Raw genomic sequence first — 15,724 nt, forward strand, 5'->3', positions numbered from 1 at the left:
GACAAGACACTCGACGTGTTGGACTATGCACACTGAACTGAAACTCGGCACTCACCTATAATGTCGTCGCCTCTCCTGCACTCCTGCATGCTTGGCTCCGGTTGCGAGCGATTTCTATGGCTCTCTTGTGCAGCGGCGCCCTCGTCGAGCGCTTCCTGAAGAAGTAGTTATGACAATTGGGGGGAAGCACACAACACGCAAAAGTCACAAAACACAGCCGTTATTTTTTCACATCGCATATTTATTTTTCAAAATTTGCAGTATCAATTGTATCTTCCTCTCAACACGTAAAAAATATACACAAATAATACAAAAAAAAATCATAATAAAAATGATAATAATAAACAAATAATAAATATATCTATATACAAAAATGTACAAAAATAATACAAATTAATTAGTTCCTTTTTCTTTCATTCTTATAGTACACTTTTCATGATTAGTTTACTTTTTAGTAGTGTTCGATTTCCTTGTTTTTAACTATTCATAGGTTTAAAGTCTTTCATTTGTTTATAAGGTCTAATCAGTCAAGTAGGTTATCACACGAGGTAAGCTTGGCCGCCACCTCCCGATTGCAGCATCACGTGCGGCGGATGTGGCCTCCATGGAGGCCCACGCCTGCCCGACGCGCCACGCTCTAACGTGCTGTAATCCGAGTCGATGCTGGAGTAGATGTGATCTGAGAGCGGCCGAGGCTCTTGCACGCGTCGCATCGGTCGCGGCGATGGCGTCGCCGTCGTCGCCGACGAGTAATTAGCGTCGTCGCCGTCGTGACTCAAGCCGGCCGTATACGCCGGCGGTGGGAACATCTGCATGCCAGGGCTATGCGGCGCCGGCGTCTTGATTTTCTCTGGATACGTATGGTTGTGCGTACCGTTAGCGACAACTCGAGATTCTATTGTGTAGTTGTTGATATTGCGGCGATAATTAGCGTTAATTTTACCGCGTGGCTCTACTGAGGGCATGGCATACTTTAGTTTCTCAAGGAAACGACGTTCGCCCCAGCGTATTCTGTGCCCAGTCTTGAGATATGGACGTAATTCGGGGTCCAACTCTGCCTCCGGCAGCGGGCCATCCTCGATGATGATCAATTTGAACACGCGCCCTTTAAGAGCTTCATGCAAAGCTTGCCTCAGCTCAAAGCGCGACCATTCTGTTTGCATAAAGTTGCGCGTGAGGAAAATTATCACTCGCCGACTGGATTCAGCCGCCTCCAGCACCGCAGGAGCAGCGTGTTGAAGATAAGCGGCGTGTGGCAGATCACGATAATGCAGACACAATTGGAAGGTTTGTTCTAGTTCGGTGGCGAGCGACTGCACCACCCATTCCTCATCTTTGGGACTGTAACACACGAAGCTGTCGTAGAGTTTATCGCGTTCTTCGAACTGCTTGGCGGCAGCAGCACGGAAACTGCAAAGTCGCACACCGTATCGCGAATACAGCCACACGCGCACTGGATCGCGGAAAATGAAAAACAACACCAAGATCAGAAGCAGCAGGAGTATGATACATAGAGTGATCACGGCCGTAGGGAGATAGTTTAGCTCAAACATACTATCGAGAACGCTGCTGCCGGCGTAGTAATCACTGCACGCGGTGCTGTTAAAGTTGAGCTCACGCCGCTGAGGCGGTTTGGAGTCCGTGTTGTAGCACATAATGTCCGCACTATCGATCACTTTCGCGGCGTTGTCGGCAACCCAGGATGTGAGCTCCTGCAGGAACTTGCACCGGCAAGACCACTGGTTGTTGCCGAGGGTGAGTTCGGTGAGGCGCGTGTTCATCGACAGCTGCCAAATGGGATAGACCACTAACTTGTTTCCGTCTAAACGCAATATCTCCAACGACTTTAGCGGCGTCAGCGTCATGTTTCCGATGTAAGCAATCAGATTATTCTGAAGATATAGCTCCTTCAGGTGGGCCAAATGTTCGAATTCGTATCCTTTCAGTTCAAAAATGCGGTTGTCCTCCAGATGCAGTGTTTCGAGTGCATTCAGACCGTTGAATGTGCGATTCTGAATAGTCTCGACACCACTGCCATTAACATATAGTACACGCATGTTCTTGCGCCCGATAAAAACGTGGTTTTGCAATTCTTTGAATTCATTTCCATCTAGGTACACCTCAGTTGCGTCCATAGGAATGCGATGGGGAATTTCAACGGCGTTCTGCCCGGAACAATCAACCACGTTGGTGTTCCAGGTCTGGTCATGGTAGCAAGTGCAGTTGCTAGGACACGTCATTTCGCAATCGCACGCGTCAAAGTCACAACAATGGCAAAGCGCGAAGCAGTGTGTTTCGTATGTACACAAGAAGTCACCAGGTTTAGCGCGCACAAGCGGCATGTGCGTCATGCCCCGCGAATGTGTCATCCGGCACATGACATTGTCCAAGTCCATCACTCGCGGATACTGGCGCGTCTCGGTCATATTGTTGATCAGCTGGAGCCACTCCATGGAACAGTCACAATGAAATGGATTGCCGCCTAAGTAGATCTCTGCGAGAGACCTATTCAACGGCACTGGCGGCATGCGCAACGCGGTCAGCTCGAGGTTCACCAGATCGTTGGAGTACATATCCACTCGCGTGAGACTAGTTTTGTCTAGGAACGTGTTCGGGTGCACCTTCTTGATGAAGTTGTTGTTAATGAACAGGAGTTCAATACTGTTTGGTATGCTCATCGGTGAGACTTCACTAATTCTATTATGACTAGCATCCAACGTCTTTACGCGAATCGTGTCCTGCATCTTGTAGTAGTTGTTGAGGTGTTCGATGAAGTTGCCGTGAATGTCCAGCCACTTGAGGTTGCTTGGAATGAACGCATAGTCAAACCACACCAGATGATTGCCGGATAAGTTCAACCAGAGGAGGCTAGCTAGCGTCACGAAGATGCCGTTAATGTCCGTCAGGTAATTTTCATCCAAGCGAATCGCCTCGATTTGCATGTTGCGCTCGAACGTACCGAGTTCGATATTCTGCACCTTGTTCTTAGCCAGATTCAGTACTTGCAAGCTGGGCAGGTCCCAGAACATTCCGCGCGTAAGATTGCCGACTTTGTTATCGATGAGGCGCAAGCCGGTGAGCTGATTTAAATTCTTGAACGTGCCGTTCTTGAAGCCGCTGATCTGATTTTCGCCAAGATCTAGCGTCTTCAAGAAGGTAAGCTCCTGTACGGCTTCCGGAACTTCTTCGAGAACGTTGGAACTTAGGTCAAGTTCTTTCAACGCCGAACAGTTGTGGAAGGCGCCAGCGTCCACGTTCACAATCAAATTATTGTTCAGCGTTAATTTGCTAAGCACGAACAAACCATTAAACAACAAGGGACCGATGGTGTTGAGACGGTTTTCAGCCAAGTTCAAAGTGTGAAGATTGTAAAGGGGCAAAAACGCGTTGTCCTCGATAAATCCAATAGAGTTGTTTCGAAGATCCAAAATTTGTAAGAAAAACAAATCTTTGAAAGTACGTCCATCGATGCGTGTGAGAGCATTGTGAGACAGATTAAGCACGATAAGTCGAATTAATCCGGTGAAAGTGCCAGCATCGATGTGACCACTCGTCAATTGATTGCCCGACAGATCCAATACCAAGAGCTGCTCCAAGCGATGAAACAATCCTTTGGCAAGTGCAAAAAGTGAGTTGTTTTGTAAATGCACTTCGCGCAATTCACGAGAGTTAGTAAACAATCCCTGTGGCAATTCACTGATCTTGTTGTTTGCAAGATTCAGAATTCTTAAAGAGACGAGCCCACTAAGAGCATCGGCGGAAACTTCGCTGATGTTATTGAATTGCAAATTCAATTGCTGCAATCTTCGGAGCCGCGAGAAGCCGGACGTGTCACTTAACGATCGCATCTCGTTGTAGGACAAGTCCAAAGTTTGAAGATCCATGCTGCTGCACATCGCTACCCTATCGTTACCGTCCCCAAACCCAAGACGCTCAGAGTTTTTAATTCGGTTGCGAGTGAGATTCAGTGTTTGCAAATTGATCAAGGGGCAAAAAACGCCTTCGGGAAGAGCGCGGATGTTATTATCACCCAAATTCAAGATTTGCAGCTCCTTTAAGCCTGATAAACTGCTAGTCGTCAGTTGGAGCGATTTTCCATTGGACCACTCCGAGTTGCGGGTATTGATAGCAATTTTCTTCAAAGACTTCAATCCGAAGAAGGAATTGCTATCGATATTCGTCAGCTTACAGCTCTCAATCTGCAATTCTTGTAAATCTTCAAGTCGCCTAATGGCGCCCGATGGTAACGTGCTCTCAAAGTGGGACACATCGCTGCAAAATAGTCGCAAGCGAGTGATGCCTTCAGGAAGCGTGCTTAAGTTAGCACTTGACTCATCCAGCGTCCGCATCCTGCATGTGACTGCAAGACGCGTAGCTGCGGCAGTATCCGTAGAATCCACTCTGGAGGTGCACTGCTCCGGCCCATCGAATCTGGCCCAGGCTACCGCGGCGAAGAACGCGAGAAGCGCTAAAATATGCGCCTGCGACCACATCTTCACCAACTGAACTTAGAAAAAACGAAAAAGTTTTTCAAGTCGCGAATCGACAATTCGTAATCATGTCCTAACTAACATAGAAGTTAGCCGTCCCGGAAATCCAAAAAAGTTCGCAACTTTTCGTTACACCCCGCACATTGTTGATAGTTGTAATTGTAATCCAAGCAATTCAAAATTGAATAATGTGGGTCGCACTGAGAACACACACACTGATCGCTCCAAGTAAACTCGTTTTTATTCTAACACGAACTGAAGCACATAACTGTTGGTCCGCCTCGGTTGCTCTTTCGAGGACTTGTTCTTGTTTCAAGTTGCAACACTCGAGTGAAAACTCTGCGCGCGCTGCCTACAGGTACGAACCGACCGTGGCAACAGTCGACGCAAGACTAAAGTTCCGACGAGCGCTGCCGCGGTATTAAAACCGATGCGAGAGAGTCGCTTGTTTGGAGTTGCGCGCCAGCGTTCGCTTGAGTTTCGAGCTCCGGCCACCGCGACTGGGCGCCACCGTACAGTCCTCTTCGGTCTCTCAAAGAAGAATATCGCATGTGGTGAGCATTTCTACCTGTCCACCGCGGCCCAACGACTGGGGTAAAAAATAATCCGCACCCAACACGCACGCAAACCGATTAGATATTACTTTGGCTTAAAAAGATAAGAAGTTACTTTTTCGATGTGGCCTGCCTGATTTTGGTAGGCTTTGCTTTTGAAGGTGGTAGAGAATCGGTTGGAATATGGATAAACTACCTGCCGGATTAAAAACGTACAACAAAGCAATTTCGCGACAGAAAAAAGCGCAGGGCGGACAGTAATGTGGGAAGAAGCGTAAGATCTCAAGCATAAATATATTTTGTTATGACGTAAAGTCTTAAAAGGTCCTCGTTCTCAAAGCAGGTTGGCGAGGATTTCATCGCAACGCTGGATTAAATTAAGAAATACTTTTGATTAAAGTCGTAAAGGTTTGCACTGAAGGCCAGAACCACCCAAGATTGTTAGCCTTCGCCAGAACTTTAAATCCTGCTTAATAAAAGCCAAATATACTTCGTGAGATAATCATATTTCTATCTGATCAAATTTTACATTTTACTCACCCGGTAAATCAGGTTTAACTTTACTATAGGTACTCGGTATTCTGCAGTTGCTACAAAAATAATTTTTTATGGTTTTCAAGTAAAAATCACAAAATTAGCGACTGTGTGCGAGTTTTTTTACCGCGTCTGCAAATACTTTCTTTGCACTTCGCACATCTTTCATCTCGTGCTCATTTTGGCGAAAATGTGAACGAGAATATTTGATGCGGATTTATTGCGGCCACATGCAAACCGTTTTACAGGCCGACGCGAGCGCAATTCGACTTTGCGTATTGCGCCTAATAAAAATTTATAGTCGGCGGTTGGCTTTACGTTTTCTTCGGTTGCTTCCTCGGTCGAAGATCAGAAGAGAGAAATTAGATGCGATTGAGGCAATTTGGCCTGCGGGCAAAGCTTCCTCGGTTTGTTTGATTGTCTGGTGTGTCCGCGTTTGTGGTGCCGCAAAAATTGCAATAAACTTAACTATTGCGGGTTGTAAAAATTAATATAAGAAGAGGTAATAAAAATTTGCCACCGAATGCGGCCACTATTCAAACCACATCAACAGCACACCCTCCAAATATCAGTAAAGGGCGGAAAGCAAATAAGATCCAGACCAAGTTTATTGCTGGTGAAGTTGCTTCAAGTATACATGTGCGGTGCTCTTTTAGAGTAGTTTACTTCGTGGGAATAAGTCAAACGGTTTTACCCAAACCCACACTCAGGTACTGAGCACATGTGTACCTTAAGTTTAAGTTGATTTAACTCAGATGTAGAGTACTTTTTGGTACTGGTATATTTTGGACAAATAATTGAAAATAGATATTAATTTTATAATAAATCACAAAAAAATATGATTGATATTATTTTTTTTGCTTACTGCTTCGCTAGATTTAATGCCAACGACAATTCCAAAGTGCTAGCGCTTAAGATTATACTATTTCTCTCCTTTGCAGACAGCATCGGTAGAGCTCTATGCGCAGTTCTCTGTAAACAGGTTTGGACCTCTGTGATACGTAACTTAAGTCAGAATCTTTGCGCTTACAGACATGGGGAGACATCTATACGCTGAATGAGCAAGCAGCACATAACAGCTTGCAGTTAAATGCGTATTTGTCTGATATTATCATAATTTTACACTGGAAATAAATAGAATAAAGTAATTATAATAATTTAATGTTGATAGTAAATAATAATGTTAAGTAATGATAAATTTTTTTTAAGTACGTTTACGCTGGGACCTCTATACTCTAGAAGTAGAACTTACTTTGGATATAATTTGGCCTTGAATTGTATATTGTTAAATTATTGACTGTTAAAAAACCGTCCATGTGCTGTGCTGTGAATGTGTGTTAACAAATATTAAAAATTTACAGTGAGTAGCAACCTCAACAATTTATTTTTACTTAAGTCAATTTACAGCGTTCTTCCTATGGTTCCCTACGTCCATAATTGCGTCAGAAATAAAGAATGTATGCCGGAAAATGCAGAAAAATGTTTCGTTGCAAAACAAACCTCTCGTGAGTTTGTTCCGGGTTCGCAATAGTTTCATCCCCTCACCACTTTTGTTCACGTACGCGTTCATTCAATCGCTGGTTACCTTTTTGGTCTGCCGGGCGGATGACGTGCAACGCTTTCAATGACTTCCCTGACTTGATTAACCCATAAACAATTCATGATATTTGTCGGCTGTGTTTGCACGCCGTGGCGTTGCATCGTTGGGCCGCTCCTCGCCGCCGTTGGTTTTACTCATTCATGATCCTCACCATGCACCCGCCGACGCTAACTTTGGCCCTCTCTATCAGTCGTCTGGCCCGGCAGCGAAAGTTGCAATTTGTAAACTACATAAAAACGTAATATTTCTGCGTGGTTAGCACCACCTAGTAAAGCAATTCTAGGCAAAAAAGGAAATACTGATAGCCATTGAAGCTGTTAACACAGACGAAAGCTAGAAATGTTTTGGGAAATAAGGGTGGGTTGTACTTGATATACAAACATAAAAATTTAAAAGGATGGGTGCTATTCAAAAGGGCAAAAAACAAAAAAAAGTTAAGATGAGACTGACGTCAAGAAACAATAGGATAGATTGAGACAAGGACGAGTCCTTGAAGGACCTACGAGTCGAGACAATTGAAACAATTAATTTCCACTTTAATGAACTGAACAGCGAACACGGTGTTTTATTATAATTTTCCGGACGGGCTGACGTAGGAGAATTGGTCGATTCAATCAAATAACAATAAAGGAAACGATAAAAACTCTGCCGCTTTCTTTTGATTTTATCAAGAGCAAATTAATTGCTTTTCCTTATAATTACATTCGACCTACAATTTGTGTTACTGGAAAAAATATACCAACTTTTCAATATTTTCAAACAAGTTTTTGAACAGGTTTTACTAGCTTCAATTCAACAATGTCAGACGATCACATTTCTCTCTTTCTCTGATAAGAACGAGGGGATTTTATATCTCAGGATTCCCTTTCTGCATGCAGGAATGCGTGTGTGTATTTTGATTTATCGGTTCCCTTATCGGCTGTTATTATGTAGTCCCCGCGTACTCTTATCATCATATAGATTGTTTTCTCTTCCTGGTTGTCTCGCGCCAATATCGAAATGATAATGATTTTTTTTCGATTGCCCCTCCACCAAATCCATTGCGCCGTAAATATGGTAAAAAGATGCAAACGTGCGTCCTTGTGTGGATGCATTTGAGGGTGAAATTAGACGCGTTTGCCACCCCTCAAAGACGCCAAATAGTAAGTCCCTTATTGAAAATTTTCTACTGAAATATTTTCCAAACGACCAGTATAATGCTGAGTGGTGGGTTGTTTTATAGTAAAATTCCAAATGGGCGTGCACCTAATTTAAATTTACACGTAACTTTAAGGTATTTAGTCTTTTGCATAGGGGATGCGTCCTTTCGAATCTAGTCCTTTCTGCTTTGGTCTTTTCATGTAGGTATGCTACTATTCATCCTGATGTAGATGAATGGAACTGTAGACTTAGTTTTTCCAGGATCCCTTTATTTAGATTTAAATGTAACTGCAGTGCAACAAACCGATGCACTGCTGCAGAGATCTACAACGGCGTAGACGAAATGAATGGACCGTTCTTCTGGTTTTGAACAGAACTGCAACGGAATTAGAAAGCCCGCCGTAGTAATTCCAGTCGATATCCGAGATTGTTGATTGCAGTGAGATTTTAGGACTGTTTGTTAGAGAAAGATCAAAGTTAAAGGTTTAGTCTACTTTGTATGTAATTCATTAGGAACGGAACATACTTGTATGAAGCACATTAATTAATTGCAAAGCAGCGCAAATAAACAAAATAGTGCTTAGTTTGAAATTTAAAGAAAAGGACTTTTCACTGGGTGGACAGTTAATACACAATGCAATGGGAACTATCAAATGTTAGTTCTTTTTGGTGTTTCATTTATATTGCTTCTACGTGCTATCCTCGTGATTTTGTAGAGTCTAGAGTCAAACAATTTTTGGACCTTGCACACTCTTCTTGATATTTTTCTACTCTGTGTTCTCTACTTGTCAACTCGTCGGTATGCAGTGTTTCATGTTACAGTTGCTTGAGCTTGAGTATACACAGAACTTGTGTGTTTTAAGAGGACGTCATTCTTCTAGTACGACGTGTCTTTGCAATATGGTTCGCTGCAAGGATGAGTATGTGTATTTTGTGAAAAAGATACTTTGATGCGGAACCAGAAATATCGAAAATACTTTCTATTTTTCATCTACTTCTCTTTACCATTGTTGAGTCTTGTGTGAGATATTGCTGAAACACTCCAGTGTTTATCTTTTTTCAAGATATCAAAGACAACACAAACAAGGCAACAATTTATGGGATACTTTTTCATCTTCCAAAATATTTTTTGTAAATTGGTGGAGGGTAAAATGTTTATTGCCCGTATTTGTTTTCAAGTGACTGTAGTTGGAAGTTAAATTAAGAAGCAATTTTCTAAAGTGACCAAACATCATTAATAATATAGCAGTGATTCACAGATAATTGCTGCAGCTTGCAATGTGTGCCAATTTGTAATTTTATTTTTCAAAAATAGAATCCATTCGCACAATTGACATTGCACGAGGCAGCAGTTGTTCAGTTCTCAGTAATTATAAAATCGATGATCTTTATGCTCTTTATGTGCATGTATAGTTTCTGTACGATTTGTGTGAATATATGTTTTATCCTGTACACATCGGAAAAACATCCGCGCGGCAATTTTCTCAATGGATGAAACTACAAAAAGCTCAATTGAAGTTGGCATATGTGCGCGAGGACTGCTCGTAGAATGAAAGAGAGACCCTAGTAAATTCCACATGATTCCTCTTGATTTTTACAGGAATGGGCTATTTAAACCGATTGCATGCGAATTGGAATGGCAAGCCCTATATAATCAATATTGCATGAACAAATACGTTTCTTCAATCACACATGGTACCTATAGCAAAACGTATTTAAATTCTGAATTTTATATAAACTATAATTTAATTAGGATTGGTTTTTAACTATGGTTATAATTTGATTAATTGTAATATATTTTAAATCCTACCCTGATTAATCGAGTTGAAGTTGAAAGTGTTTTTTTATTTGCATGAACTGTCGATATCTGGCTGGCATTTCCGTGCAGCTTTTTCCACAACTCAGACACGAAGTGGTGGTCGGCGAATAGAAACAAAGGTTCCTGTAATCAAGGCACATTCATTATTGATGACACACAATTCAATCGTCTCAGCTTGAGAATTGCAAATTAAATATTGAGCACATCCTAACTTTGAAATCAATTTAGTATGTTACATTTTTAATTTTTGGGTCTTTTATTTCCAGATAAAAGGATTTTAAAATATAGTTTTTAAATTATTATTAATTTTATTATTATTTCTTAATAAATATTTCAGATCAGGATAGTTTATGGGTATGGCATAATTAATTAAAGAATCTATCAAGATTAATCTAGCTCTGACAGAGGATTAAGATGCTTAAATTGTTTGTAAAAACGAATGTATCTGAAGCATCTCCAGCAGGCTGCCTCTCAATATCTCGATTCGACAGTCAGCTTTTTGCCGTTCCGATTACTGAATTAAAGTGAGTCTATCTGCTTTTGCACATACAACGGTGTCGTGTTTCAATGTCCTGCCATGGCTTCCTTAGCGTGTGCGTACACCCGTAGCAAGCGCAATCGGTTTGTATACGCCGGCTTTGCTTCAGCTCCAGGGGACGTTAGTCGGATGCGGATAAGAAGAACTTCGACTGGACTGAACTTGACTGAAACGGGCTACTACACCCTACAGATGTTGTCTAGTCTCAAATACACACACAGAAATAGCAAAAAAAGTTAAACGAGAATGTGATTGGGAAATAAATTGCATGTCTATCTAAGTGTTGGTCAAACCAAAAACTTGTGGGGTGTCCAGGGTGCTCAGGATGTTAAGGATTGTAGGTTTGGAAATTAATAAATATATAGAACATGTTATTAGTAAACATGGAATTACATGCATTATCCAAATGCCAAAGGATGCATGAAAACATATATTTATGGTATGGATAAGAATTTGGTAATAAAACTTCGAATTTTTATTTTTTCGAAAATAATTAATTAATTTTGTCAAAATTGGTGAAGAATATACCATAGTTAACAGTAATGAATCAAGCAATGCAAGTATACAAATTAATTAATTGGATATAAGGCGTTTTCATAGCGTTTTCTTCATTAAATTTAAAATTTTTTAGGTTGGTGGAATGCAGTGACTCAGTCAAAATACCGGACGCGAAGAAGTGTTCCTCCTTCCGTCATAAAGTTTCACGATTATACTTTATGCCGTCGCAGTCAAATGTCATCTTAAATGTTAACGATGGCTATTTCAAAATGGCAAACGGAAATGCGCTCAAACTTCTATTTCAGAAACACATCTTGCAATCAAATTTACGATTACAAGATTACTATTTTTACAAATCGATTATTATTTTCTGTTATACTTTTAAACTTATTTTGCTAAACGTTAATCGTAATGATTATCTTTGTATTTATCGCGGTTATTACAACATGTAATTGATAAAAGTTTTAAGTGTACGTGGTACCAAAAGTGGCACAAGCAATTTCTATAAACGATAACAGCCTTACTTTGCCAAAGAGGCGATAACATGAAACCGCCATCGCCATCTTCTACCTGTGCAGGTGCAATGTGCAATGTGAATCCCGCATTGGATCGTGATCGCTAAACATCAACCTTGATGGTAAAACCCTAGTAGAGGTTTCAGTTTCACATAAAGTGCAATTGAATATCATCTTTAGATAGCACAGGAAAATTGAAGTTTAGCTAGAAGTTAAGCATGATGCAGGCGTCTTGCAGGACACCAAGTATTTTTAATCCTACTTGGTCCCTTCAATCTAAGGATGTGAACGTGCTTATTATATAAGTGCATTTAATATTTTTCCCAGTGCGCAATTTCGTGCTTATATTGCGCTGGGTGCATTCACTTTGAAAAAATAAAAGCATAAACTTAAGAGTGGATGGTTTTGTGGGATAGTCCAGGACGAGCAGGAACTTATTTAAGGAGTGGCAACGACCGCGATGAGACCACGGAAACAAGTAGTGGTGAGATGGCGCATTCTTCTAAGTGTTTGCGGGGAATAAAAAATGCACGATTACTTTTTAATATCACCTTTCTTTTCCTTGCAATGCTGCTGCTTTGTACTGCACTACAATCGAGTGTGACTGAAATATTAAACATGCTTTCCATACCAACACATTATTACATGTTGTTCAGTGAATTCTCAAATTGCACTTAATAAATGGCATATTTTGAAGCATTTGAAAAATTGTAAATAATTTCCAGCGCGATAATATTTCCAGGAACGAAATGCTTTTCTGCTGAAGTGTAAAAGCGTTCTGGAATCCGTGGAAATTATACAGAAAATTGAAATATCGAGAGTCGTAAATCAGCGGCCGTAAATATAGATAATTGTAGTGGTTCGTTCTCGGCATTCCCATCTATATTCCGAAAACAAGCCGGTTCGGTAATTTCGCATTTATTCGAGTTAACCGAACGTAAAAGAGTGTGCGCTGCAGGAGTGAGTCCCGGAGTGCAAATCGAAGTCATGGCGAGGGGCGCAAAGAACAGAGGATTGCGGACAAAGTCGGATGGGACCGCGGGTGGCGTGCAAATGGAAATATAATAGAGCGGCGTTTCCGCCACGTTTTAATGCCGCAGACGTTTATTCGGTTTGAAATCATCGAAATTGTAAATGCCGACACATAGATACCTACAATCAATTTATGTAACGTCGACACAGAGCCGCATTATTACAAAAATATTTTCAATTAGTTAAATTTGGCTGGAAACTTTAAATAACATTTTTTTTCGAGATAAAAATAAAGTAGTTAAACCCGAAAGTGTGCAATCGCTAGAAATCTATTAGCAAGAATTTAATATCCAGATCACGTATTCCTGCCGTCACGTTAACGCCGCTATCTTGGCTTGGTCTGGATGTGCGCCTTTCCGTCGCTGGGCGCAAAAAAGCCAAACGCATTAGATTAGCCGACGCGCGCAAAAACGTCCGACAGGAAATGTAATTTCGTTCGTCTGGCGGAACGCGCGCTGTTCGTACACGTTACACGCTTCCACTACTTTCTTTCTTGTTCATCGTCTTCGCGCGAGCCGTCACAAACGTTTCGCCCTGCAAGACGCGCGACGTAACATTCGCACAAGTCCACAAGTCCCTGCGACGGTTTTCTATTTCGACGAGACGAGCCGGGACATCGCGCGAATGATGTTACGCACCATTCATCCGGCGAGCAAAAAGTTAAATCCTTTTAATGTTCGGAATCTTTTGTCCTCTCCTTCCGAACCGGCAATCGTTTAATCGAATTAAACGACGAGACTTTTCCGTCGTTCAATTCGACCGAACACGGTGCGCGGCGAGCGAACATGCAGCCCTGCTAAACGTGAGAGAGAATAAAAGGATCTCTGCTCAGGTCCCACCCCCGTACTATCCCCAACCATGGTTAGAGTCGAATATGTTTTGTTGCATTTAACACGACGGTTAATCGCGTTTTCAACTTTTCAATTCTATTTGCTCACTTAGGTTTCCTATATTTAAATGTCCTTCTAGTGAAACATTAATTTGATTAATGAATCACTCAAGTCGACATCTTTCCGTCCTTCACATGTTCCAAATATTTTACTCGCTATGCCAATCTAGTTTTGTTATTTTTGTATTACGATACTATCAAACACTTTCATATTTTCTCTCGGCTTGAGTGTTATCCCGCTCGGGACATATATTGATGTCACACTTTTTGATGTATCTCCTTTATGACTACGGCGGTGGCGACGGCGCTGTCTATGCGTTAAGGATCATTTATTGCGACACGTCCGCATCCACATTATCTCCCAGTCAAACACATTACGACGCCCAAGACGCTCTCGACCGGCTGCCGTCATCAATCCTCCCTCGAAACGATATCGAACATCCGATTACGCGTTCTCAAACTTTGACATGGATTTGCATTCCGGCGGAATATTTTCTCGTCGAGATATTGCTACAAATCGGAAAACCTTAAACACATTTAGCAATACACCAGTACATATCTATATACATTTATAAAATAAACCGTTGACTAAATATAATGTATTGCAAGTCTGGTCAAAGTGATTGTTTGAACAATTGTAAAAACAAAAAGGCCCTTTTTATTTGTTCATCAAATGGCACACGATGCCCAAACAAAACGAAAAGTACCAAAAACGAATGAAACCGACCGAATCGCTCGATTTGTGAGCGCGTGTCTTTTCGAAATGAGAATAACAATAAAAACTAGAACTGATTGATAGATCAAAAGCCAGGGGTCAGCTTCTGATTTATAGTCGATACGGGCAGACTGCAAAAATGTCCATCTTACACTCAACGCTTCAAGATTTTGCAATTTCAAGACATCAAAATTTTATAACTTGTAACCAAATGTTTCCTTGGAATTTTTCTTCTAATCGAATCCACTCAGCTGAAATTGCCTTATTATAAATAATTTATTGATACCTTATTGAATTTTCAATCACATTCAATAATTCATCAAAAACAAATAACGATACCAATTGGCAGCTCAAATGTAAATAATAATATTAAATTACACCCAACGTGTAGGTATCGTGAAGCACGAAATGTCGATGTGAAAACAAACGTGAAATTTGCTTTCAGCCAATGAAATTATTTGCATTATTAATTTATGATTCCAATTGTGCGGGCGATCAGTCATAAAAATACATTATTCGACTTGAAGCTCATTGTAACGAAAGGAAAATACATACTTGAATAATTAAAGCGCTCACAAACATAATGTTCAGTTTAAAATGCATTGTTTATAGATTCGTACATTATATTATTGGGAATTATCAACAATAGAGAGTAAATGTGAAACTATTCTAGATTAAATAATGAGCTCCGGCCACATTATAAATGTTAATGATTGAAATAATTGGAAACGCATCGTTATTAAATAATGCGAATAAATTTAATATTTATTCTTTGCATGCGAATTTTGTGTAACGATATGCATTTTGATTTTCAATAAAACGATATGAGCATTTCCGAGTTGTTGGTGCGCGCATTATTTGCGAATATTAAAATTTTAATTAAATTAATGAAAATACGATTAGTCCGTGCCTCATGCCATAAATTTCCACTGTGCGAACGAGATTGCGTTGGCCAGCCAAACAAACGTCAAACGATTTTAAATAATTGATCGAACGACCAAAATTTCGAATTTTATTCAGTGACTAATGAAAATGGGAAATGCGAGTGTTTGCTTTGTATTTGTTTGTTGTTGCATAGTGGTTGCCAACCAAAAATACTTTTATAAACCAACATTTTCAAGCTATATTTTGATTAAAATACATTAGAAAGAAAACAGTAAATTTAAAATCATGATTATTTGTTGGGTAAATACACTAACAATTCAAGAAGTACGATTATGAATTAAAATACAAATCTATGCATGTTTTAAATTAATTAGCGTAAAATGTTATTGTCAAACTGAAGCGAAATGCAGTGTAGAATATTGAACAGCCCTTCATGAAGCAAAATTTGAGTACCAGGTCAATGCAGATATGAACTAAATAAACATGAACTAGTTTATGCACAAATATAAACAGAT

General features: G+C 40.5%; 1 protein-coding gene across 1 annotated transcript; it reads right to left on the bottom strand.

The window, feature by feature from the left end:
• Window positions 1-220: 220 nt before the first annotated feature.
• On the bottom strand, window positions 221-4,907 carry Toll-7 (Toll-like receptor 7). The gene has a single exon (XM_065300585.1). It carries the CDS (start codon window positions 4,491-4,493, stop codon window positions 540-542), a length of 3,954 nt encoding a protein of 1,317 aa, XP_065156657.1. The 5' UTR covers window positions 4,494-4,907; the 3' UTR covers window positions 221-539.
• Between the last annotated feature and the right edge of the window lie 10,817 nt (window positions 4,908-15,724).

This window comes from Atheta coriaria, unplaced genomic scaffold (genome assembly GCF_025399875.1).
Source record: "Atheta coriaria isolate IRGN ID8LTWV9N9 unplaced genomic scaffold, Caltech_Dcor_3.1 hic_scaffold_4_pilon, whole genome shotgun sequence".
In the NCBI taxonomy this organism is placed as follows: Eukaryota; Metazoa; Arthropoda; class Insecta; order Coleoptera; family Staphylinidae; genus Dalotia; species Dalotia coriaria.